Source organism: Pieris napi, chromosome 8, assembly GCF_905475465.1.
Source record: "Pieris napi chromosome 8, ilPieNapi1.2, whole genome shotgun sequence".
In the NCBI taxonomy this organism is placed as follows: Eukaryota; Metazoa; Arthropoda; class Insecta; order Lepidoptera; family Pieridae; genus Pieris; species Pieris napi.
The window spans coordinates 907,203-934,890 of NC_062241.1; the positions used below are offsets into that span (position 1 = coordinate 907,203).

At 32.5% G+C, this 27,688-nt stretch overlaps 2 protein-coding genes and 2 non-coding genes across 6 annotated transcripts in view; 1 reads left to right on the top strand and 3 right to left on the bottom strand.

The window, feature by feature from the left end:
* The first annotated feature begins 1,068 nt into the window (after window positions 1–1,068).
* On the top strand, window positions 1,069–7,128 carry LOC125051470 (DNA-directed RNA polymerase III subunit RPC3). 3 transcript variants are annotated; one of them, XM_047651766.1, is made up of 11 exons: window positions 1,069–1,425; window positions 1,548–1,666; window positions 1,752–1,881; window positions 1,983–2,181; window positions 2,263–2,355; window positions 2,862–3,023; window positions 3,400–3,553; window positions 3,698–3,818; window positions 4,055–4,126; window positions 4,467–4,634; window positions 4,809–7,128. In XM_047651766.1, the coding sequence occupies exons 1-11, from the start codon at window positions 1,279–1,281 to the stop codon at window positions 4,941–4,943; spliced, it is 1,500 nt and encodes a 499-aa protein (XP_047507722.1). In that variant the 5' UTR covers window positions 1,069–1,278; the 3' UTR covers window positions 4,944–7,128. The 3 variants fall into 3 exon arrangements, with proteins under 3 accessions (XP_047507722.1, XP_047507723.1, XP_047507724.1); XM_047651767.1 differs by lacking the exon at window positions 1,069–1,425 and having other exon boundaries at window positions 1,543–1,666; window positions 1,765–1,881; XM_047651768.1 differs by lacking the exon at window positions 1,069–1,425 and having other exon boundaries at window positions 1,571–1,679; window positions 1,765–1,881.
* A 511-nt stretch (window positions 7,129–7,639) lies between these two features.
* LOC125051472 (ubiquitin-like protein 3) overlaps window positions 7,640–27,688 on the bottom strand; it is a 162,646-nt gene continuing 142,597 nt past the window's right edge. The window contains exons 2-4 of the mRNA XM_047651769.1: window positions 24,164–24,272; window positions 10,308–10,475; window positions 7,640–8,611 (exon numbers count right to left, since the gene is read on the bottom strand). Of these exons, the coding sequence (XP_047507725.1) occupies window positions 8,547–8,611; window positions 10,308–10,475; window positions 24,164–24,272 (342 nt within the window). The 3' untranslated portion in view covers window positions 7,640–8,546. The remainder of the gene's footprint in view (window positions 8,612–10,307; window positions 10,476–24,163; window positions 24,273–27,688) is intronic.
* Trnat-ugu lies at window positions 10,832–10,903 on the bottom strand. Its single transcript has one exon. It is a non-coding gene; the product is annotated as a tRNA-Thr (tRNA).
* On the bottom strand, window positions 25,174–25,246 carry Trnar-acg. The gene has a single exon. It is a non-coding gene; the product is annotated as a tRNA-Arg (tRNA).

Below are 27,688 nucleotides of genomic sequence, written 5' to 3' on the forward strand. Positions count from 1 at the left end.
GAACGATTTCCGAAGTAAAACGATGTATTTATTAGATACAACAAAATGTTTAACTTCAACGAAGACGTAAAATATTGTATGTATTACATACAACATTTTTGATGAACGCTCACCGGCGTATATTGTTGTAAGTAATCTATACAATAGTTTAGGTTGGGGCCACCATGAAAAGTGTTAGTAATCTAATTCATGCGACTAAATAATACAAAATGAAACTTATTATTAATATTTTGTAGGTTTGAATCAGAAAAACTGTTTAATTCTATTTCATTTAATGAAATATTGTCCTTTTCCATGGGTGTATCGGAGTTGTTATTTTGTATATTCGCATTATTCAGCAAATCACATATTCGATGCCCTCTTGATAATATAAACTTGCACGATTCATTATAATAAATAAGAAGTAAACTAATTACGTCAATGAATTATCAAATAATATATGCGATGACAACGTGCGTGCGGCCGGTTGAAAGTCCGGCGTAGTCTGTTGTATGTAACCAATACGAGGCGCGAGCGCGTGATTTTACCCACCTCGCGCCCCGCGTACACTAATGCATAGGCATATACATTGGTCTACTCCGTTCGTGTTTGAAAATTACAACATTATGCGTCTGACAAATCCTTTAAAAATAGTGTTTTTGTTGTTTTTTTTACTTTTAATGGATATAATGGTCCATATTTGGATGTTTTTCAGCAAAAAAGCAAAATAGCATTTTTGTGGCATACAACAACTTACGTGGGAGGTATCGAAATCATTAGTCCATCATGATATGAAAACACAGTGCAGTAGTTAAATAACAAAGTGAGCAAGCGTGAGAGCGTGGTTGATTCTTTCGCCTCGCCTGCTTGCTCTCCAAAAACTGACAAAAACGGAGAGGCCGTGACATGGGGTGGTACGAGCGCACCGTCCACACTGTCGTGCTCGCGTCCCCTTGTGTCACCTCATGGAGTGTGTGGATAGGCAATAATACATATTCTACCAACGACCAAGAGACTAGAGACAAAATCACTTTTAGGCAGGCGTGACCCCCCCATACAAATATGTAGTGTAGTCCTGTCAAAAAGTGATTTTGTCTAAGCCCCAGAACCAGCGAAGTTCAATCATCAATGTTTATTGTTTATTAAATTTATTTCGAAGTTTCAAGTTAGGGTTTATATATGATTTAGTTGTTGCAAGCGAATTGTTTGTATAGCGTTTATTAAACAATGTTAATAATATAATTTGTTTTTTTTGTAGGCTTTTACATTGATTCTTAAAATCATACATACTTAACGAAAATGTCTCATCAACTAGGACGCCTTGTTGCACAAATTTTGCAAAGATATTGTGGTGAAATAGTGGAAAAAGTCGGGAATGACCTATTCATGTATGGAAGTAAACCAATCGCGATGATAGTTAAGTCAACGGGTCTTCCGAGAACTCAGGTATTATAGGTTATATTTACTTTTTAATCCGTATTTTACAATTTTCACAAACATTTTTTAAAAATTTTCTCAGTGATTGATATGATATAGAAAAGTAAATTGCTAGTTTGTATTCACTTCAGGTTATTGAGAGCTTGAGAACACTTATGAAATTTGATTTGGCAATATTTGAAGCTACAGGACCACATGTGGATTACAAACTTCTTCCGGACAATGTATTACTACTAATTAGATATCCCAGGTAATTAATTTAGGTAACAGAAAATTTTCTGACACTAAAATGATTCAGTTATTAAAGATTTAATATGAATATTTAAATGTATTAGATATCTCCTACAGATGAAAAGTAAATATGGAACAGAAGCAGAACTTATTATAGAAGAATTATTACAACAAGCAACATGTAGTGCTACCCTGCTGTTGGTCACCATAGCCAATAAATATAAGGATGACAAGGTATGAGCTAATTCTAAATTTGGTTATATTGGCACAATAGCCATAATTTTTTGTCGTTGTATTTATGTTTTGAGTTGTTCAAGCACATTTAATGTTTACAGGATAAAAATCTTACAATAGTAACACTTAAAGACACATTTATCAGCTTGGCAACTGCTGCATACATCCAGCAAGCGCCAGTGGCAGAAATAAAGGAAGGATCTGAAATTCCTAATTTGGTACAAGTAGCTACAATAGTACCAGACTTAGATACCAGGGCTCTTATGCAGGCCATGGCTAATCCAGCTGACATTAAAGATAGTAAGCTTTTAATTTACCTGTTTCTGTTCCTAATATTAATTTAAGGAAAAAATACAATTACACAAAACAAATAAATTTCAGATATATATTGGAAAGTGAACTATGACAGATTTCATCAGGACTTCCGAGATGATATAATGATAAAAGCAATGACAAGGCGTATTGATGATACAGGTAATATTTTTTAAATTTTATGTCTACAATAAAGTATAAAATATTAAATAGAATCTGATTCTATTATACATCTCTTAATTAAATAATTAAAACATTCCCTTAACAATATCTCTGTTCCATTACCTTCATAGGATATACATAAATTGCATTTGTAATTAATAGTAATTACAAATGCAATTTATGTATTTATAAATATCTCATAGGAGATATAATTTTCTTACCAATTCGACTTTAACAGCATTTATTTTCTTAAAAATGTAATAAGGGTTTCATAAAACCTGTTTTCAAAAATCTGTCTGATTGCATTCATTATTCTTAGTTCTTACATACTTTTTGTTATTTCGAGTTTTGGCTGTGACAAAATGGGATCTATGAGTACATAAGTTAAAATGGAGCAATTAGACCAATATTATTTTTATGACTCAGCGTTGAGTCTTATAAGAATTTTGATGTGTTGTATATAAGACTTGGTTTCTATTAATTATCAAGTATGTACCATATTTCAGCGGGGGAAGTAATGCGTCTATTACTTCAACAAATGTATCTATCGTCAGCTGCCTGGGCAGAGGAGTCCAATGCAATTCCTGTCACGGACTTGAGGGAGAGCTCGAGACTAACTGACAAAATCCTCTTGCATCACCATCTTGAGCATTATCTCAAGGTTATGGGTGAGCTTTGTAGTTTGTTATCATGGTGCATGAGTTAAAAGTTCCATACTTTGGGTGTTTTTAGATATTAATCTCTAAGCGTCGATGTATGTACCTAAACCAAGATTTTAAAATTTATCCAAATTAATGTGGCTACATGAATACCAATTTATGAAAACTATTTTTTCTCTCATCCATCATTCGTTGTTACTTTCTAACATAAAAGACATATATATATACACAGTTATCAATTGTGAGCTCCTTTATCCCCAATAAGATAAGATTTAATTGCCCCTTCAATTAGATGCTTGCTCCGATGGCAGTTCCTGGTAATGGTACCAAAAACAGTCCTCACTAAGGTGATATTGGCACTACAACTCTGAATATCATGTTTCAGAAGAGAACGGGGCAGGATTCATCCGTCGCGCGGGGGACGCGGGGGGAGGACAATACTGTGTTCAGGCAAAGGTGGCTGCCAAAGTACTTGTTGAAGATGTCCTTGATCATGTTGTGACCGAGCGATTGGGCTCCAAGGCCGCGAGAATATTTAGGTAAGGCAACATTGGATAAACTATGTTAGATTGACAGTTCTAGACTATAGAGTAAAAAAATTCTATTGTTATAATTTTTATTTTAAAATCATATATTTAGACCCTGAAAATTTTTAAAAAATTTACAAAAAACATTATTTTCAGATTGATAAGAGCAAAAAAATATGTAGAGGAGGAAGACATACAGAAGAACGCCATGTTGCCAAATAAGGAGTGCAAACAGTTGACATACAAATTATTAGAAGAACATTTCATTAGTGTACAGGTATGTTTCTTTATCTTTTTTTTAAATCAAGATTCTGTCTCGACCATAGACCATAATGTCTTGTCAAACTACTTTTGACATTTGAAATAATGGACAGAACTTGAGACATTTTGAAATACGAGCCCAGATATAGGTTTTACTTCTTACAAGCAAGTTATTTAATTAATCTATTCTTCAATCAATTGATATAACTTGACTTTTAATTATTATTAATTAAGAAATCATGTTAATTTCAGCCAATGAGGAAATCTCAACAAGTGTCCGGAACACAGAAAGGGATATATTTATATCATGTCAAGTTATTTGAGGTATGTTTTATAGTTTTTAGTCAATTTGTCTAGGCTAATTTAATAATTTTGGGCCCCTTACCCCTTAATGTCCCATACTCCAATGTTTTGCTGCAAAACTTTCGAAAGTATTTTCTGTTTTTGGTAAACTCATCATGGGACACAATATTACTTTAAAATTTTATGGATATTAAATACACTTTACCTCAAAAATTAAACATGTTATAATTCAATTCAATTTAATTAAAATTGGTCCCAATTTTGCTTTAAGTTGACAGTTTTAGTGCTTATGTATTCTATTAGTATTTTCAAATTTTATTGAAACAATTTTTTTTTAAATGTCTTGAAATAAAATCTCCAGGCAGTTCACGTCTGTCGCGAGATGTGTTACTCGTCGCTGCACAACCTGTCCCGTGCTCGAAGTCAGCTGGTCTCGGAGCACGGTCGAGCCTTGGACAAGCAAAGGCGCGTACGAACCATTGTGCATGGGATGCGCATGCGCAGCGAGACGGAGGAAAGCATTAATGATGTGAGTTTCACTTTTTACTATTCGAGGTCGGGCGTTCAAATTCCGGCTAAGGATTTTTTTTTATTTCTTAGACCACATATCAGAGAAATATATATAATAGAGAAATCAAAGAAACAGGTGCATTCTGGCATGTATCTTGACTTCTATAAAAACACCATTGTATTTAAATTCCAGGTGTTAGAAACATTGACTCCTCCAGAAGTAAACCTGCTGGCTCAGGTGGAGAAGCAGCTGAAACAGCTCAGTACGGCTGAACTCGAGCTGGACAGAAATCTATTTATTCTTAATTGGTATCTCCACTATCCTTAGAATCTAAAATATGATTTTATACTTTTAAGTTTACCTAAATGGAGTACAATGTTATAATAAAAGATTAAAGCTGTTTGTGTCTTTTTTTGCGACACGCTTGCGGTGCCTACATCTAATCCATGCTAGGCAAATGATGTACCAAATTTTCTTTTTATTATATATTAAAAATATATGTATTAAAATAAGAAAATGATTATTTTAGGTCGTTTTTATTCCTTTGTTCGCAAAAACATGTTTTTACGAAATAAATATATTGTCCTGGCAGATCTTGAATCGACCTCTGGTTCATTGATACAGCTAAAATAAAAGCACAAACACATTCTTAGAATTTTATTTGACCCCATCGAAACTGAATGCTAAAACAATATACAACCTATACCGATGTTATAAAACTATTCGTTATTTATACGAATCGTACCGAGCCAAGTCTTCAACATTATTATATTAACAATTATAATTGATATATTTTTGGATGGCACTCTTGACTGACAACATATGACCCTTTTTTATTAATCATTAAATAAATAATTCTTCAAAGAAATAAGTCATAGGAATCTTACGGAAATGTATCTTATAACAACGTAACATATCAAGTAACTTTAATATAGAAAATAAAGTGAAAATTCAAGAGTGCCATCCTAAATGCAGAAATCATGCATTTATGAGGAATCGGTATTTTAAGCTTTGGTTAATCGCTAAACTATTTCGGTCAAAACTAGTTAGGCATCCATACAAACAATTCGTATTATTTTATTTCGTATAGTTTACGTACTAAGCCTTTTAAGTCTGCCATTATAAAACGCCACAGACTTTTAATATACAATTCCTTTCATAAGTGCTTAGGATTTCTAGAAATAAAAAAAAATGCTATTTTTCTGATGCTAATTCCCAAGATTTTCGACGATTCTTTGACTGTTTTCAAAGCTTAAAATACCGAGCTTTACACGATGAATATTTTATAATATAGATTATGTAAATCTGTTATAGTGACACCTATTATTGACCGTTGTATGTCGCTAATTTTAAATGAAGTTTAACTTAAATAGTTTTTTTAAGTTAAGATACCAATATAAAAAATTAAGAACATTTCTTGGTCAATTAAAATTAAATTTTGTTTTTTAATTTAATTTTGCCAATCTTTATTCGGCTCTTGCTAGATTGAACATGACATGAAAGTTATCAATAATTTAATATATTAACAGAAGTTCTATATAAAACAATGTAATAGAATTTATTATTTTTAACAATTAAAATATTTGGTAAGCGGAACCGAAATATCTATGGTTAAAAAAGACCACGCCTAACATACAACGGCTTATAGAAGCTAAATTATTTCTAAAGTTTAAAGATATTTACATAACAGTCAGCCACCACGTTTAGATAAAAAAATTGAATCGTCTATTCCCGCATAGTTTACATACCTTAACTAGACTGTTGTCTATCATAGCGTTAGTTATCGAATTGAAAAATAGTAAAACTAAACGTGGTTTTGACTTCTAATCTATGGAAATATTAAAATATGGTGAAGACATCGAACTATACTACGATATCACCTTATACAACCTACTTACCTATACACCTTAGCCCGAAATTAATTAAAACAGCCGCAGAACGTATATATCTTTTATAATAATTGGAGGGCTAAAAGCTGTCAACACTCGTTTTCTAGTGTTGCTGGGGCTAGAGAATATTTACAAAATTTTAGATTATGCGTTGTAGTTTTCGTATTAATCCATCCATCCATCCATAATATTGATATTCGTAATAAAATCCTTCTGATTTTAAGTATAGAGTTATAGATTTTTCTATAGAAAACAATTTTTTATATAAAAATCTAAAACTTACCCCTTTATTAATTAAAACGAAATCAATGCAATTGTACTCTTTTCTGCCAAATTGATGATTGATTGATTATTCATGAATTAGGGTGTTAGAATTTTGTATTTTAATCTTTAAAACCGGATATTAAGAACTTTAACATAAAACTAGAGTAAAGCGCCATCTATTGTGATAAGAAGCAAAAATAAAAAATGCAAATCAATTTGTAATTTTATTTTAATTATCAACTAGGTATTTTTACACAACTTAACAAAATACGTACAGCAACTAAACAGAGTAACCAAAATTTAAAAAAAAAAAAAAACATTCGTTGCGACCTCGGGAATATATACCTGAAATAAATTATGGCAAGATTTCGTTAATTTTATTGTCTCTATATACTTTTGTATAAACAACAGAGAGAAAAATCAATATGAAATGAAAACGATGAATACTAAAAAAAATAATAAAATTTTCCAGAAATACATTCCCCAGTCCGCTACAGGTCAAAAAAGCTTCAGTTCCCCTTAATACTGTTTCCGATACATAATTATATCTACCTTCTGTCTGTCCGTCAATAGTTTATTTGTACTATCACAAAAATATAATCATGATGTATAGATGAAATTTATCAGGAATCTTAAAATACGGCTAAACCTAGCCAATAAAAAAAATATCTAAAAGCCAATTCAAAGCTGTGATGTTAAAGTATATTTACAATATCGGAGCCTGGTAACACTGAGATATTCAGAATTATTGGTTATAGCAACAATATTTATAATTGTTAAACACTAAAATGAGTTTATGTCTAAAATGGCGGTACTCTATTGAGTGATTTTGTATTAATAATATTTGAAACTCGGCAAAAAATATTTTTAAATTAATTTTCTCATACAAATCAGTCGCCGTGTTGCGTTTGAAATATTATTACTGGAATTATTCTAAATCGCGACCAACTCCGTTTAAGCTACAACTAGCGAATGTAAATATTAAATTTTTAAAAATAAATTTCATATATTGCATTAACTTAACCAAACGAATAAAACTATATACAACGTACTGAATTCTACATATAATTTGTCATTTATAAGTCGATCGCTTAAGAATTTATACGAACAAACATACAAGCCGAACTAGAGGAACTATTTTGTATACAAACTCGTTCCATTTATACATTTAATTTTCACTTACCTAAACGCGGCAGCGATTCTATAATGAGCTAACGGTGTGGCCACTTACGCTACCCAAAATCACCCATATAATAGTTTACATTGCCGTTCATCACTAAAATTTATCTAAGACCCAATCTGACATTAACTGGCAACACTAAACTATTCACTGTAAGATTCAAAGTCGATACTTAGCACCAACTCCCGTGCGTCAAATCCAAAACGTGTTTGAAATACTGAAGTCGAACGCTAACTATCGACTCTTAAGTAAGACTCAAAAACGAGACAGCGCTGAGCATAACTTCCGTATGTCGAAATACTCTTGAATTTTGACATACCGGAATGATACTCAACGCAAGTCTCACTTCTGAACATCCCACCGAATCTGCGGGTAGGCCGGTATTACCTGAAATGTGTACGCTTGCGATATTTTTAAAGAGTTCGTAAGGTGTGCGTAAAGTTTAGAATTTTGTGCTCGATGGTTTCCGAGTGCTAGCGAATTATTAAACTAAAGGAAATTATCTAAGATAATCTCTTAAAATAAGCGAGTCTTTTAAAAACATCACAAGTGCCGTGACCGATTAACCACTGAGTGTGAACACATTTGAGTCTCTCATTACAATATGCAGCACGACGCCGAACAGCAACTGCTCGAACCGCCTTTGCTCTTTTGTCGTTGATCTGGAAATTTTATTATTATAATATTAGAAACAACATAATTTATTTTTCAAACAACTAAAAATTCTACTTCAAGACTTTCGTTTAGTTTTTTGTATTAATTGTTTTTTTTAACTATTATAAGTAATTTGAAATTTATACTTTGTTTTTTTTGTACTTTTAGTTCATATATAAAAAACCTATATGAAAACATAAATACAAAAAATATATAATTATATGTCATAATATATTAATACATTATTAATACTTATTTTTTTATTACTTAGACTGTTCTCTACGTTGTAAATGTTGTTTTGTAGAGATCAGAATATAGATAATACTAGAAAATATTGCACACGTGCTAAAACACAAATTGTACAATTCCAACAATACCTTATACTAACAGGTCAAACTAATAGGCAATGTCTAGTATTTACAGTCCATTCATTCTGAATTGACCTAAAAGTAAACAAATATGGCGTACTTTTAAACCAGAGACAAGCTAAAGGTATGGTGATGTGCAATCATAATCTTAAAACAAATGAAATGGTCTTGCAACGTGTTAAAATATAAATTAGACTTATATTATTATTTCACTTGTTTATAATTATAAATTTATAAATAACCATTTATTAACACACATTTATAAATGGTTAACTAATATTAACTAAACTATAAAAGAAATACGAAACAGCTTTATAATTAAAAAAAAACTCGTAACTAAATCCGAAGGATATTAATAATTATACAGTATCGAAAAAAACACACGATAGGAAGTACAAATTTAATTAATAAAAAGATAAGAAGAAACTTTAAATTATATCTTGGTTTACACAGATTAAAATCCACTTCACTTTGATTACATCCTTACGATATTTCAACGGTAATAGAATATTGAAATGTCAAACCGGCATTTTAAATTGAATCTGTCAATCTGAAAATTCTGAGTATGTTTCATGTTAGTTTTAATTAAAACTATAAGATTAATTCCAAGATCCTACATAAAAAATAAATATATATACAAAGCTGTTTCGTATAGCTTTAGTATTTTTCATTGTTTACATTACATTACCCTACTAGGATAGTGTGGATAGTGATAAAATCGTTTCCCTCACGCTGTTTCTTTGCGCTATCAATCAATTCAGAATAAATGGACTGTATAATGTATATATTATGATCTATTTGAATCGCTTAAATAACTACACAGTAAGGTGCTAAAACGTGTCAAGCGAAAATAATATCCACCTTTGAAAACATTTTTCTTCGGTCAAACAAAATACAAAAAAAAATATATAATTCGTTATAGCGTAATTATTTTATATTTCCGCTTGACACTAAGGGGCAAAGGTAAAAGATTAAAACTTACGAAATGCTGGGTAGGAAAGGGGGAGGGTGGGAGAGGGAGGGTATTGTGTTAACTCCATCGAACTTCTGTAATATTATTCAAATATATGTATAAAATACATCAGAAAATCTGGCATATTTTTTTACAAACTTTCACCTATAGAAGAATGTATTCAAAAGTGGACTAAATGAAAAATTCGAGGAATTCAATAACAATTGATTACAGAACACAACAAAATTCTTAATTCAAAATGTAATCATAATAACGCAAAAAAAGTATGGTTGGTGTTCTGGATTAATTTAATTTAAATTAATACTAACTTAATACAAAAGATAATAGAAAACTAGCCAAACGCATAATAGTTTAGTAACGTACCGTGCGAATTGGGCTCGGGCAAATGTTCGCGTGGCACTAGATGCATGACGGTAGTACGTCCGAGGGGCAAGCCTAGTGCGCCCAGTGTCACTGAGCTGTGCAGGAAGCGACCCTGGTAGATGAGTCGGAGGATCTCTGCACGGGAGACGCACTCTGATGACCAGTCAGCTGAAATGGAAAAAAATCACTTAACACAGAGAAATACATATATTTAATACAAATATAATATGGCTATTCTTGCATTAACAAAAAATATTTATGTAAAATTTGCTAATTTTACTTGATAAAACATACTTTTACTATGTTAAAATTTGCCGATTGTGTGATTGCCCGATTATGTGAAAATTAAGGTTAAAATTTAAAGTTTTCCTTTTTTACTTCATTATAAAAATTTAATAAAATATCAATATAACAAAATTTCAAATAAGTATATTATGATCTAACTTCACGTTAACATACCATAAAATATAAATAAAAAATTTAAAGTATTTTATTTGGAGGGAAAAAAATATAAAAAATGATATTGCCTCCAGAGAGATTTGAACTCTCGACCCCTGGTTTACAAGACCAGTGCTCTGCCCCTGAGCTATGGAGGCTACGAACAAGTTTGTATAAAACCGGCACACTTCGAAGTATTAACGCTTACACAACTACCAAGATAATGTAAAGATGATTCACACATTTCGTTTTGGGGGTAATTCATAGATGGCGCTATACTAAATATAGCTTAAACAACTTAAACGATGAAATACGAATAAAAAAATATTTGTCCTTATTTATTTGTATAAGGATACTCTGTCAATCCAGACCTTAATTAGACTTTTTCTAAAGACTGGAGCCTCGATTTATAATTGTCTAGTCCATCATTCTTGTCTATCAAAGTAAGTGACATTAATTGACGTATTACGTCAATTTGACAACGTCAAGTGACATGTAACAATGCCTGGTACTTGATACACAACTACGTATATAGGTAGAAAAAAGCTTCGTTGCTTAGGTATAATTTTTTTTAGATATTAAGCCATACATTGATGATGTCACATATTAAATCGATGAGGGCATTGTGCGTTAAGCGAGCGATAATATTTTTATATATCATTAACCACAGCGCAAAACGGAATATTAATGAGGCCATACATTATTGGACGGATATAAGCTATCACCTCCTTTGTACATCCTTGCATATTTGCTGTACAACACTTCAACGTTTTTATATCTTGTCATAGATTTTTTTGTATCTTAAGACTAAGAAACAATTGAAAGACCGGGAAGTGGGACCTCGAGGCTTATGTTTTTTGTAAATACTAGCCCCTCTAGCCCGGCTTTGTTTTGTTTCAATATGTCTAGTGAAGCGTGATCAGTTCCTTACAAACTTGTACACCAAAACTTGACGATTAAGTGGCAGAGTTTCCTGCCAGTTCTTCTTGCTCTGGCGATTTGGAAACTGGTAGTAAGTCAACATTTAGATCTTCCTTCTAATACCGACTCGTATTAGTGAACATAAATTCTTTTGCAAGAAAATAGAGGCACCTAAGAAAATTTACGGTCTAAGGTCGATTTCAGTTAATGCAATGAAGTTTAATTGTCTGACGTAGTTTTAGAATAGTGTAAATTCATTCTGGCATTTTTATAAATTTTTGATGAATTATTTAAAATCAACACGGCCAAACAAAAAGTGGTCGGAAATAAATACAGGAAGATATTTTGCCCTTTTTTTAATTAAATATAGTTACAAAGGTAAAAATCTATTAACGATTGTGACCTCTTGCCAAAATCGCAGCTAATTCCTTCTGGATATGCTATCCACAATGTTTTTAATAACGCTTAGAGGAGTATTTTTGCCCGGAAGGATTCTAGGAGGTTTGTTCCTTAAAAACACACAAACATACAAATCTAGCACTGGCCAAGGTGTAAGGCTATATTTCAACAGCAATGTATTGAGTTTTGCTCGATTCGTAGCCACAAATCAGTTCGCGTGCTACCGCCAGCCTTCGCTAAATTAAATTGCTAATTTACAGTTATTTTCTAAGTACAATTTTATTACGAATTGTAATGAAACATGCCCTGTTTTAATTAAAATGTATGATAAGATTTCATTTGAACATATATTTTTGGATTTATTGAATAGGGTCGTTTAACGATAAGGCATTTAGTTTTTTCACGTAGATTTTTATTCTTCAGGTTATTTAATATTATGTGCGTAGTAAATTATAATAAATACGTTTACATTTTTTTTTAAATATATGAAATTCTATAATAAAACCAATTGTATTTCATTTTCACAGAAATGAAAACTATCTCTTAAAAAAAAATGTTCCTTTCCACAGCTCGAACAAAGTTTTACAAAAAGATACAACAGTATTTATTAACACTGATTTATTAATAAAGTGAAGTAAGAATGTACCTACTTTAGTTTGTACATAGCTTATATACATATGTACATTAGATATATGTATTTAAATCACATTAGAGAGGTCTGTTCAACCCAGTTGGTTGTTATAGGCCTATAAACGATACATTAAACAAATTAAATTATTGCTCCTGAATCCAGCCCTAACTGATTGCATTCGCCCACGCAACGTGCGAAAAATAGAATAATTAATTAAGTGATCCACATAGAGGGCGCTGTACGTCAAAGGTCAATGACCTGTGGGACAAATGTATTTGTACTTTTACTGATGTAGATATGCATTAACTGGCGTTTTACGTAAACTAGATTGAGACTATGACCTTATGTGATTAAATGCCAGTGGCGTAACTATACCGTCTGGGGCCCGTGGCCCAAATTCTTTTAATGGGGCCCTATCAGTAAAAATCGTCACGTTGTACTCAGTTCAATTTTAAAAAACTTCGAGATTTTCAGCGTACTCAATTACACGTTGTATATGTCCCACTAATGGCCAAAGGCTTCCTCTCTTAGGCGAGAGGGAATGGTCTCCACGCTAGCCCTATGCGTATTGGAGACTTCACATTCATCCATAGAACATAATATCTCTTGGGCAGGGGCTCTCCTGGGTTGGGGGCCCGTGGCCTTTTGCCAGCCCTGCCACCCTATTGTTACGCCACTGCTAAATGCTTAATACGCATGCGAACTCAACTCGAAGGTCCTGGGTTCTAGAATTACCAAAAAGTAGATAAGCAAGGTTTATGTTTTATTTATAATAGTATTTTATATCTTTTGTATACTTTATTGAATTATAGCTTATTTCAGCAATATAAGGCGGCGGCGGAGGTGCTGAGAACTTGGAGAAACTGATCGTGGTTGGTAATACAGAAGGCAAATATGGAACATGTTGTAATGGTTGCAGCTCCTTACAAACATTGTGTAAAACAAAAAAGCTTTGCGATTAAAAAGAGTGCCGGAGAGTTTATTGCCAGTTCTTCTTTCGTTATACGCCATTGATTTGTAAAATGGCAGTAAATGTAAAATTAGTAGCATTTAATATGTAATTCTTTATTGACGTTCATAAGTGTACATTGTGTTACCTACATGAATAAATGATTTTGGTTTGATTTGATTTGCAAATCACGTGGCCGTTCACCAACCAGATGGGCCGATCAAGTAAAAGACTCATCAAAACTATACACTGTTATAAGAGAGACGCTGGACAGAAACCGCTGGAAACAGATTACCCGATCCAGATGTTTCTTTGTACCACGACGCTAAGACATAAGAGATACTTAGGTACACTTTTATATTGAATCTTATTTATTGGACATACATGAATTACACTCGTTATAACGACTGTTGAAAACAGAAACCGCGTGATTTAATTATTATTGAATAATTACTTATCATACGTATAGAAAACAATTAAGCGAGGTAAAGGCGCGGCGCATACGCAGTTAACACAGGTCAGTGACTTGGGCCAGTGACCTTGATGCACACTGCATATGCTTCATTAGACCTCTCACACCCATTTAAGGCTGATTCACGCTACACCGTGTCTCGACCGGGCCGTGCCCCGGCCGGGGCACGGTCTAACATTAATGATATACTTTTGTATGAAGTAATTCATGCCTGACCGTGGCTCGGCCGGGGCACGGCCGGGGCACGGCCGGGGCACGGCGTTGTAATGTCGGTGGGTATTGTTTCCCGGCTCCGGCACGGTCCGGCCCCGGCACGTCGTAACATGAACGTAGGCGCCCGGGCGCTGCAGAGCAGTCAACGTCAAATCTTAGTGAGGTTAAATTTTTTTTTGTTTTTTTTTTGACAAAAACAGATATAGTCGTCCAAACACGTACGTGCGTACACCCAAACAGCCCGGTGTAACATGAACCACTGTCCCGGCCGGCGCACGGTGGACGTGTCCCGGCCGAGGCCCGGCCCGGTCGCGACACGGTGTACCGTGAATCATCCTTTACGCTCTTTGCATCTTATTATGAGTTACTCTGGAGCCGTATTGATAGATAGCGAATATAGTTTGAATTACATAGAAATTTAAGTTGCGTTAAAAAAATACACAGTATCATGCCCGATTGGGGTTTACGGGACTTCTAAATAGGAAACAGGAACTTAGTTGGTTGCTAACATCAGTAATGAGTCAAGCTATAAATTACAATTTTATACAAAAAACTAGCCGTTTCGCGCCCGCTTTGCTGGACGAATTAAAATAAATTTTATGTTTCATTATTTTATTTTTTTTCATATTTTTATTATTCTTATTTTTAACTTCCCGCTAAGGAAATTGAAATATTTCGAAAATCGAGTTTTTAACAGATGTTGACGTTTTGCGGTTCTAGGAAGCCTCTTTTGTTTTTATTAGCGGGAAAAATTTTCATAAAAGTAAAACAGAAATAAAAAAATGAAGGAACGTTGGAAATAAAATAAATAGCCATAAACCATCTAGGAAAAATTTCGCATCGAATGGTGGTAGTTTCATGTCGATACGATCAGTGGTTTAAGCGTGAAAGAGCCTCAAACGAACACCATTTTCTTTTTATATATATAAGATAACAAATTTCGAATGTTTTCTCTTTATCACTCTAATGCAGTTTTCCCAACTTTTTAATGCCATCTTAGCTTTTCTAAAATTCCTATGCCATATGTAAAATAAATTATTTTTAATATTAAGAAACTTAAGAAACGTATGATGGGTTTCGAAAAGCATTTACTAGAAAATACTTAGCAAAACATCGTTAGTAAATTTTCAAAACATAATGTTGATTAAAATTCAAATTACAAATAATGTTCATAAATTTACGAATTGGGAAACCACTGCTCTAGATTTCAATTTACACACTTTGGATATCAATTTTAGATACAAAACAATAATTCAAACTTTACATCTTCGTAGTCAACAAACAAATCCCTTTAGCAAATTAATTAAAATCTTAATTCGCGTAAACAAAACGTAAAACTGATATGTATTTATAGTGAAGAAGCAATTAACAGCAAGATCATTCACATTTACACATAATAGTGTAATAATGATATATAGCTTACAAAGTGAACACACCGTTACTCTACAGTCTACAGTTTCTCCAATTATCGGTTTCCAACGACGGCGTCGATATTGACAAGCTCACAAAGGAAGTATGAAAACTTATAACGCTCTCGTTAATTAGTTGCTTACTTTGGCCGGGACTAATTAGCTTCTGGAAACACGTTATATTACGTATGGCAACCTGTGAAAGGTTGCCATGTGTACGAGTTAAAAGCGAGCTCGTTCTTTGATTTAAACGATAATTTTAAGAGTAAGGTTTCATCGAATTAATTGCTGATTGCAGTGTTGGCTTACGGCCAAAACCAATATGCAATCTCAATCCAATTTTAGCTGTCATAGACTGACAATTCAATCCATTTCTAAAGAAAAGCATGCCAATATTCAGTACATGGACTGAGATACCAATCTAATTATTCAACCAATCGTTCAGAGGGCGGATAAGAGATTGAAGATTGCCCTCTGTATGAAAATGAATGTTTACTCATGCCAACAACCTATCTGTCCATTTTGACAGTGCTTCGATTGGCCAAATCAATCTCGGATTGCTATCGGTGAAACTCGTATGATTTGGGTTTGGGATTGCGACCTAACTTAATATTCATTGGGAAAATTTATTCATCTTCGTCATGTTCCAGTTCTAGTGATAGTGATTTGGAAGTTTAAATGCAATTATCCGATTGGGATAGTAATTCTGAAGCTGGAAGAAGACAACGTACTTCTGTGCGAAGACATAAGAAGACAAGAATTTATTATATCCAGAGCCTGAATGACGCCGAATTCACATTTAGATTTAGGTTAACAAAAGAAGCTTTGGAGACACTTTTACACAAAGGTTTCATCTTGTCATCAACTTTTGTAAAAAAAAATTAAATATTAGCTACAACCAAAAATATTTGTTACTATAGATACTACCTACTAACTCCACTTCAAAACCTCAAGACTCCAGCAGAACATCTTTATAACGAATCTCAAATACGAAGCAGAAATGTGGTGGAAAGGACATAATATGGTGTTTGGAAAAAATCGGTTCCCCAAAATCGGTTTGTCAAAAAAGGTTTTGCTTCAAGTATCTCGTGTACAAGCCGTGATAGTGGCATGTGCAGTGTTGCACAATATTGCTATTGATATGCGATATGAACATTTTGAACTACTGCAACAAGTAGATGAACAAGCTGATGATATTGATCAAAGCGCAATTGACAACGTGGGAAATGCAAGTGTGCGAAGTAATCTTATAAGTGATTATTTTGCTTTATTACTATAATATTTTATAAATTACAACATTTTTGAGATAAATTAAATAAAAATTCAATGCTTTTATTTAAATAAAAATACAATTTTTTAATACAATACATCCTCGCTCCAGGCACAATATCTATTATTTTTCTAATTTATTTAACAATATATTTTTTTCTATGGCCCATAATTCTCTTTTATGCTCTCTTTCTTCCTCTTCAAATGCCCATTGCTTTCTCTTATTTAGAAGCTCTTCCTTTCAATTGACTTTCATTTCCTTCGACAGACAACAATATCATGTCTTTGACTTTTTCCTCGATAGGGGGTAAGAGGAGTAGCAGCACTAGGGCCACCTCCTGTACGATATGTTTCAGCATGTATCAAGGCAGACTTTTTTCTTGAAGCCCTCTTTAAGCTTTAGCACTGCGAAAGTTTACCCCACTTGTGCTATTAAACAGCGCCTCCAGCGTCTTCCAGCACCGCTCTTTCTCCTGCCAGGTGACTGAGTCACTGTTTTCATTTTCTAATATATTTTTATGGTCAGCAACAAGCGAAGTTAGAAGGTCAACTTCTTCCCGGCTGAAATTGACGCTTCTTTCACGTTTTTGCGTAGACATTTTTTTAAGTTAAAGAACCAACCTCGAATCACAAAAACAACATACACAAACTACTCAGAGAAAATTTATATTTGTAATAATATGTACTAAAATACTCAATAACCTAACAAACAATAATACCATATGACAATGACAGCCCGTTTCATTACAAGTAATATTAAATGACCAACAAAAAGGTTAAGGTTCTATGTTTTTCTATAGAATTTATTTGTTCGTAACAAAAAAACAAACAAAACGTTGCATAGCTATTTGCTACTTTATCCATACATTGTGAAACAGACATTAAGTCTTACTTATTTTATTTCGTTCCAAAAACAGCAAACTTTTGGTATGCTTGAACACAACATATTGCATTGAACGAAACGCGGTCGAGAGGCAAGGATCACGCAAAAGATTGCTGTCAATCTTTTGTCAAATATACAATCGGATAGCAGAAATGTTTATTGGCATGCAGATTGGAGATCGGTCTTTAGATATGAATCAGTCCAAGATTGGTTATAATCATAGATTGATGATACATTATTAATTTTGGCCGTTAGTGGCTTCAGCGTGCGACTCTTATCCCTGAAGTCGTAGGCCGCACCAATGTGCCGGGGATCGAACTCGACTTTCTATGTGCGCATTTAACATTCAGTCAAACGGTGAAGTAGAACATCGTGAGGAAACCGGCTTGCCTTAGCCTTAGACCCAAAAAGTCGACGGCGTGTGTACGCACAGACACATTATGAAACAGATAGGTACAGGACACAGAAATCTGAGGCCCAGACCTAAAAAGGTAGCACCACTTGTTTTTTTAAATATGTTAAATATGTAATTGCATATAAAACTACTCTAGATTTATTTGTAAGGAACTGATGGTCTAAACGATTTTATTTAAAAACCAAAGCTTATTATTATGAACGCGATTTAAAAATTCTCCTAATGACGCATCCTTAATTTGAGAACTAGTACCAAATCTAAATTCAGACCTAACATCTGAAAGTCATTCTATAATTTAGATTTTTTCTACTACTCTGCATTTTTGTACTATTTAACTTATCATTGATTTTCTACGCATAATCGTGCTGAATTGCCCACGCCCTTTTTTCACAATTGCGAATTAACACGCTCCAAAAATTCTTCAAAGAAACGTAACAATTACACAATCAAATGTAAGGGACAGAGAACGCAAAGGAACTCGAAATGGGCAAAGGAATTCTCTGGCACTCACAATCAAGAACTGCGCTTCATTGAACCTGACAAATATGTATCTTTGTATTGTAAGTGAATTAGAAAAGACTTTTTATGTGTTAGAAATAGACAGGTATAGTTCACACTCTAAGTTCCAATAGCGACTTCAATGTAGTTTCTGTACTAAAATGCCAGATCTCTAGCATATGTTACCTGCCTTTTAAAAACGTTTAATTTTCAATTAGGAAGTAATTACTCGGAAATTGTTAAAAAAGTTAAGTAAATTTTCAGAACATAATGAAAAACTGAAATTAAAATTACAAATAATTATAATAAATTTTCGAATAGTCCCCTTAAACATGAAATTGCCCCCCTGTGGGGCGTGGGCCACGTTAGGACACACTGGTCTGAACTATTATTTTTGTCAATTAATATTATTTGTGAATATGATTCTTGCATTACAAATTTTCAAAAGATTTAGCAGTAGAGCGACTAGTTTTATACCCAATATATATAAAATTGTCGTTCACCATGTTCGTTCCCATACTCCACCGAATCGGATTGACCGATTCTTATGAAATTTTTTATGCATATTCAGTAAGTCTGAGAATCGGCTGCTATATGTCTTTCAAACCCCTAAGTGTTAAGTAAAATAAATTAATTTTTTATTTTTTTTTGTTTTTATTTTTTTATTATACATTATTAAAAAATACATACAACCCCTAATTTTCCCCCCTCTACGATCAACCCCTATCTTTTATTTTTGTAGATATTTATTTTTATTAAAAAAATGTTTCCTAGTCCTATAACTGTCCGTTTATCTATTTTAGACGTAACGCCCTTCATACGATGTTCAAAAGGCTATATAATTTTTAATGAAATGCATTCTGAAATCTTCAATTTTCGTCGATGCATGCCAACTGCACATGAAAATGTAAAATTAGTTCTCTTTGCACAGCTCTTTCCCCGCCGGCAATTCATATGCTTACGTGTGGCTAAGGCACCAGCGAGTACGCTTAAGATAAATAAACCTATTAGGTAAGCCCTTCGTAACATTATTTTTTTATTATGTAACAGGAGGCAAACAGACAGGAAGCACCAAAGTGCGTAGCCGGATTTTTTAAGAATTGGTACCGTCTTTTCTTAAATCCTAAATCGAATTGGTTCGGAAATACTTCAGTGTAATAATTTAATTGAATAAATAAATTCTTAAACTGAATATTTTTGTTTATGAAGACTTTCTTAAAAACAAAATTTTCACTAACGATTCAAATCTTTATACATTCACTAATAATCTTAAACATTATCTCAACATGTCCTATGCTGAAAAAGGAAAGTATTATTTTATTGTGCAACAGTAGTTTTATTATAAAATTGTAAGTGTTATTTAGAATTTATTATGTCAAGTATCTAATATCATTAATTTGTCAAATGGAAGAAATTAGCTCCCTCCACAGGGAATCCTAGTGGGGGCTAGTCCAGTATCTCTTTTTACTAAACATACATTATTATTGTGTTATAATTTTTTTTCTTTTTTTCTTGTTTTCTTTCTAGTAGACTAGCTTTTTCCGAAGTCAAGTATATGCATTATATATACACAATGTTTTTCGATTCAATTAAATTCAATTCCAAATTACAATTAAACATAATATATATACTCCATAACCCAAGACGCGAGGATATTGACTCATAAAAATGACATCAATTTAATTGCACCCATTTAAGTAAAGTACTGTTTTGTCTCTTTTTACCAAATTGTGTTTACTCAGAATGAAAAGAGACAGATATAACTACCTCAGCACCCGCTTTATTAGTGGCCTATTCAAGGTTTTGGGGTGAGCACTCGTGTCCTGCCTCAAGGGCCGGAGAGCCTTAACGGCCAACTTTCTCGTCCAAGACCTGCACTTCACTCAACAAACATTTGTTTTGTCTAGTACATACTTGGAGATATGAAAGTATAATTTTAGGAGCAAGTGGCGTTCTCAGCTCTGAGGTCGTCTGATAGGAGGAAGAAGGAACAAGGAAACAGACTATGCCTCTGTATTTACCCACCATATCTCATATACCAGAAATCTTCACTTCAAAAAGTTTTTATAATCAATGATATGGAAATAAAATTGAAAAATTTCATCTAATTTTATAATCGAATTAAATTAATCTCTTAGTTATTTTTTTCCACATCTATGTTTTTTTAATTCAGAAAATGATCAAATAAATACACACTAATTTAAAGTTTATACACAAACTCATTTTCTTCCACGTTGAATCCACGTCTCTTTTTACTGTCGCTTTTTTGTTTCATCTACTTTCAAATCACAATGATGCTAAAGAAGTTTTCACTTCAATAAATTAAATAAATAAATCTTTGTGAGAGGCTGGTTAGTGCCTATAATAGAACTCCTGTGGTCACCAGCCTTCCACCGCGGACAGAAAATATACAAAAACAAGACTACTATGACTAAACTAAAGTAAGAAACAGAATAAAATAAAACTAAAGTTGTCGGTGTTTTATTTGTAAGGGTGTGTGAATTAAAAGTGTATGAAAGAATTTAATTTAAAGTCTACCTAAAATGGCTATGGATAACAAATTTTCTGTTGCATCGTGTATGCAACTAGTTCTAAATAACGATGGAATCGACAGACACAAATATTAAAAGTAATAAAAAAAGAAATTCCAAGAAAATAAAACATTCTGATCAAGTATTATCGAACAGAACAAATACTAATTCTGACCCAATTCCTTCTTCCGTTTGATATGTAAACATACGAACAAATCTTCAAATATTATGGACAAAAATAGACTTCTTTTATCTAAGAATGTTGTATTTACTCTACTTATATATTTTTATCTTATGCTTGGAATGATGTCCTGTGGAACATGGTGTAATGGTTGCGGCTCCTTACAAACGTTGTGTAGAACAAAGAACTTGGCGATGGCAAAAGAGTGGCGGAGAGTTTGAGTTTGATTTGAGAACTGGCAGTAAATGTCAAATTAGAAGCATTTAATGTATATTTCTTTTTTGACGTTCATAATGTACATTGTGTTTACCTACATGAATAAATGAGGTTTGACGTTTGCCCTGTTACATAAAAAAATATAGAAAAAAAAATTAAACTCTAATTCAAATTGTTATATTTTTATCTACCAAATGGTCAACCCCTCACCTGGCGTGAACGGTAACATTATAAGCAATAATAATTGGACAACCGTAAAAAGTTCAAACACTGGTGGAATGCGCCGGAATCCATAGATCGCGCAGGAACACAATTATGGGTAATGCGCTGTAGTTTCTGGTTAGTACCTACTACCCTTACTTGTAGAATGCCTACAGTACACTAAAAGACATATTTATTTGAAAATGTGTTACTGGGCCACTTGTATATATCTACAAAAACCCTCCACCTTCGTCCTTGAAGGCGTAATTAATTTTCTCAAAGCTCAAATCTAACCTTTTCAAAGACTAAGAAAACTGTGTTCCCTAATACATTATGCATGTAACCCGGTTCTTGAGTGCGAAAGGTATTCAGAGGCTGGCCTTGTTTTAAACTCAATTCTAATTTAATTTTAATAAGGCTTTCAAAAGAAAACCTAAGCTGCTTTTGTGAAGTGAATTTACTAGCGATGTGGCTGTTTTATTTGGAATTAAAATGTGACAATAAATAACTATTTTGTCTATAGCGTACACGTCTATTAAATTATTTATTCGGTGTAGATTTATTTAATAATTGCACTTCCTGCATATTTTTGAAGTGAAACTTCTTTAGGCGCATGATGGTAACATTTTAATATGGCAATAATAATAATATTAGCGTCACGAAGATGTGCAGCGTTTTTGTCGAAGAAAAGGGAGAGGCCGATTGAGAGAGAGAGAGAGAGAGAGAGAAGGGCGAAATCCCTAATCTTAAAAATATAAAATTTCGTAAAGAGAATTTATCAAATATTAATATTTTATATTTTATGCAAAATAATTGATTGAAATCTTAAATGACGAATTGTAAATTAAATTTATAATTTGTATTAATTGTCGACACTCTTAATATTTTTAATGACAGTTAATTTCATTAAATTCTTAACAAATCTTCTTTTTACCCTCCCTCTAAGACTTTTGTTTTATATAAATTCTTCTTAAAGCTTGCTTGAGAGATTGGTAGATCGGCAACAAGGCCGCACTCAGTGAATGTTATGCAAGTCTTTCTTGTATAGTTTTGTATGCCACGATGCACATATTTGATTTTCTATTAGTAACGGCCATAACGTAAATTTTCAACATTTAAGAATATAAATCAAATGAATATCATAATGAAATCTCCTCAAATTAATCGTAAATTCTATTTAAAAAGAGCATAATCCGTAAGAAATTATGCACATTTTTAGGTATTAATGACGCAGGAAAAGAAATATTAAGTACAAAAATAATAAGTGTCAACATAAATTATTTTTCACGCCATTAGCGGACCGAGATTCGCACTTTTAATGTTAAAGAGCATCGAACACCCTCTATTACAACTTCATGGGAAAACAGTCATTATTCCGGCATAAATAAGGCTATTATTTCCATAAAATTGTACGATGGAACATGCCTATTTGAACCCTCATGAATAACATTGGCATAATTCGAAAAATGCGAGGGATTCCATTTCCCGTACACTATAAGCGTTAAATTTAGTATGTTTGGATAATTTCGGTTTAAATCTTACAATATATAACACAAAATAATATTTTTAGACCAGTTTTTCTCAACGTGGGACCCACGGCCCACACGGGGGCAATTTGATTGTTAAGTTATTCGAAACATTATAATTTGAATATCAGTTTTTCATTATTTTGAAAATGTACTTACTGTTTTTCGTTGACAATGTCCTAGTGTTTCTTCTTAAAACCTATCATTTAAGTTTCTTAAGTGAACAATTTTAATATTAAAAATTATGTTACATAGGGGAGAAGAATTTTAGAAAGACTAAGGTGGGGACAAAATATTACTAAGTTGTTTATTAATTATTTATAGGTCAGCCGCAACGGGTTACTCAGTTTTCCATTAAATTATAATAGCGGGTTATTATTATAACTAAACAATAAATCTAAAGAACGCTGAAATCATAAAATGGCCAATGTGTTAACGACTGATTAGAAACAGGATAGTTGTGTTTAAAGTTAATTTTAATTTTCTAAGAATAAGTACATTCTTGACTTCTGTTTTCTATTTCGTATATTTTGTTTTAGTAATCTGTTTTGGCTTTATATATTGCCTAAATGTTTTCTTTGATAATATGTATATGTGTAGCTGTAAGATTACTTTAAAAAAATAAAATTATTGAATTATTGGGTTTTAATTATTAATAACTGTTAATTCTTAATGCAAATTAAATTCGATTTTATAGGAATTACCTTCAGGCCAATTGTCATAGACGTGTATAGCGATGTCGCCAGCTGAATCCACCGGACAGAACACGAACTCCTTAGTCTTGCCAGACACAAGTATTAACCGCAGATTTATCTGAAAGAAAATATAAAAAATTAACTAACTCCGTGTGTTATTAATTACGGATTCATCGATTTTGTGGCACAATTTCAACCATGTTTAATATAGATTTAGGACTATTGTGTCTTGAATCTTTATAAGGCCTATTGCAATCACCATCTCGCAGTTGGATGATGTGTGAAATAATAAATATTATATCTATTGCAATATCTGTAAGCCACGAAATACTACTTTGTTAATTTTAAAGTACAATAAAGATTACTTTTTTATTCAAAACTTAAAAGTTTTGACTAAATCTTTTAGCTCTGTCAATTAAGTTTGCAAACGTAATAATATGAACAATAATTGTTCATCTATTGTAATGTTTCTATATATATATATAATATAAAAAGAATAAAAAGGCTCCACGGAGGGAATTAATTGCTGGTTCAGGTATACATAAGATATAAGAATATAAATAGATCCTAGCAGCTTTTTTTTATAGTCAGTGTAGATAATGGTCTAACCTAACACCCGTTGCTTAGTTAAAAAAAATTGTCTATATAACAAGACAATTTAAATTCTAACGTTAAATATAATCCTTATCATGAATTAAACAGAGCATGTACACGAAAACATAAGCCTAGGACATTTGAAGAGTTAATCTGTAGGATCTACCCTCGTCTTTTTAGAGTATCTTTGTTTAAATAAAAAAAGATAACATTATTTTGTTTCGTAATTTAAATAGACATTAGTAGTATGTATCTGTATATATTTTTAAATTCACTCTAAACGTATACTTAAAATTATTTAAATAAATAATTTTAGAAGATTTGTTCTACTATAGAAAAACACTGAACAAATATAGTTTGCAAATGTTTAAATGTAATTAAAAAACATTAACAATAAATTTAACATAAATAGAAAAAGTAATCCGCGACCCTGCCAGGATTCGAACCTGGAATCTTCTGATCCGTAGTCAGACGCGTTATCCGTTGCGCCACAGGGCCGGTTGATAAAAGCTCGAAATAGGCCAAACTATTTAAAGTCTGACATGTTGTTTCTATTATAAGCAACATAATTTAGCAATAAATCCAGAACTTGTAGATGAGCTTCTACATTTAATTTATTTATATTATGTAACTTAATATAGTCAAGTTAATACTAAATTTAGATTTTAGACAGTGCACTATAAAAACTTTAAATAAACATTTTCAACTAAGAAAAACATAATATCTCGACACTAATTTATATTAATAACTCCATAGCTTAGTGATTAACAAATATATTATATAACGAAACATGTTTTGGTTTCGAGAATTACGCCACTTTAAATATTCATAAACTTACTAAAAGCCTTAATTAATCTTCACTTAAAGTCAGACAAACTATTTAATACATACTCGAATTTATGAAGACGAGTTACTTTCATAATAATTAATACTCGTATATCTAATATGTTAAAGGTAAACGACTACATATAATATGAAAAGAATGCATAGGCCGCATTGCAGAGCTCCGGGAGGTAACGAGGGGGAGCTGTCTTTGTGGAGGCAAAATTGATTAATGCACCAAAGATACAACTCAAACACTGGGATCGAATGTAAAGGACGAGTGAACTTTATATAGAATACCGCGAATATTAATTGCGGACCTCGAGATTTTTTGTTTTCATACACGTTAGTTCAACGTTATAAAATACATATTTTCTTTATCTCATCATTCTTATTCAAATTAAATTTGTTTAATTAATTATTATAACAGACGAATATCTTAATTATGGTCTATTATATTTGAAAAATACTGTGTATATATATAATTAGTATTAATGTAGAAGCTGTCTTGTTAGGAGCGCGACAAGGGTCCGCTAGTAAATATATAGATAAGAATAGTTACGTGTAATTATTTCCCTTAAATTATCTATTAAAATAATTCTCCAGATTTAGCATCTAAATGACTAGCGTAAGCTGAAGCATGTATCCACTAGACCCAACGTCTGCAACGCCTGGCACCTCGCCAAACACTCAGCTGCTTATCACGAGTGCATTCTGTTTCAAGGTCTTCATTGATCTTACAACGTTAACTGCGACCGGCTGTTTTACAATATCCGGCATTGCTACGAATATAGAAATATCACCTTTAAAGCATAAGTTACGGCAACGCAGTTGCCAACCCTCGGGCAAGTGCGTTGCAACCCTTTTTTATAATTAAAATCTAGCTGCTGAGCATACAATTTTGAAAGGCCAACAACGAACTTGGAAGTAGCTGCCCACTAAAGTATTTCCGAACAACTTCAACTAGGGTCATTAAAGAAAAGAGAGTACCATTTCTTAAAAGGCTGGCAACGCACTTGCGAGTACTCTGGCAATGTGAGTGTCTATGGGCGGCGATATCACTTAACATCAGATTAGCCTCCTGCCAGTTTGCCCCCAGTTTAAAAAAAAAAATGTTTCAAAGAATGTATATGAAGTCGACTGGGGTCTAGGGTTATTTCCAAAGGCGGACAACACTCGGCAGAACAGACTATACATTAAAAACAGACATACAAATTATGTGTGCATTTGGTGGACTGACTCAATGTTACATTTATCATATTATTTATAAATTAATCAATATCAGAATTATTATCGAGAGCAAAATCTGAGTAAAAATAAAATTAAAAATGTTATTGAAATGTTAAAGAACAGGTATTTTTGTTAAATGAGGTCAATCTTTTATGTAACTTACAAAAAATTACTAAGTGGCTATCTTATTATATATACTCGTTTTATATAGGAATTTGTACTGTTTTTGTCAGTTCACACGAATTGATTAATTATTATTTTTATTTTTTTATTTAAATGGTTTTAGAGAATACCTACTCTAAAATAATAATTAAATATAAGATAAGAATAATAAACCTGATTAATTTCTTATAATGACAAAAAATAATACATCATATACAGCTTAGATTTTGATGTTATACCTACTTCTATTGGCGCGTTAGGGAAAAATGATGAGAGTAAATTTTTTCTATTGTTAGTGTCGGTTTTTCTACGAACGTAGAAAATTTTTGAAATGATTTTTATCTTGTTACGCTAATGAAGTATAACTTCTAACGCGTGTACATAAGTATACACATGTTTTTTTTTTCATTTTATTATCATAATATCAATTTTATTATTACATTGTTTTTATCTTGTCATCCTATATATCCTAGCTACCTTCATTCAGTACTATCGGAGCCCCTTCACGGGTAAAGGCCTCCTCCAGCTTTTTCCAATTAAACTAAACAAAAAAACTCTGTCTATGGCTTTCTTTCTCCATTCGCTTCCTGCCACCGCTTCTATTTCTTCTATCCACCTTTTTTTTGGGACGCGCTCTTCTCCTTCTTCCCCTTGGTCCTTTCCATATAGAAGGTGGACTTTAACACCTGTTATCTGTATATTTTGCTATATTCCCCGCCATCACTT

Bases quoted from the DNA above. Each gene is read 5' to 3' on its own strand.
- LOC125051470 (XM_047651766.1), top strand. From the start codon at position 1,279: ATGTCTCATCAACTAGGACGCCTTGTTGCACAAATTTTGCAAAGATAT. The intron at 1,882-1,982 runs GTATGAGCTAAT...TAATGTTTACAG, and splicing joins ATAAATATAAGGATGACAAG to GATAAAAATCTTACAATAGT. The intron at 3,554-3,697 runs GTAAGGCAACAT...CATTATTTTCAG, and splicing joins AAGGCCGCGAGAATATTTAG to ATTGATAAGAGCAAAAAAAT.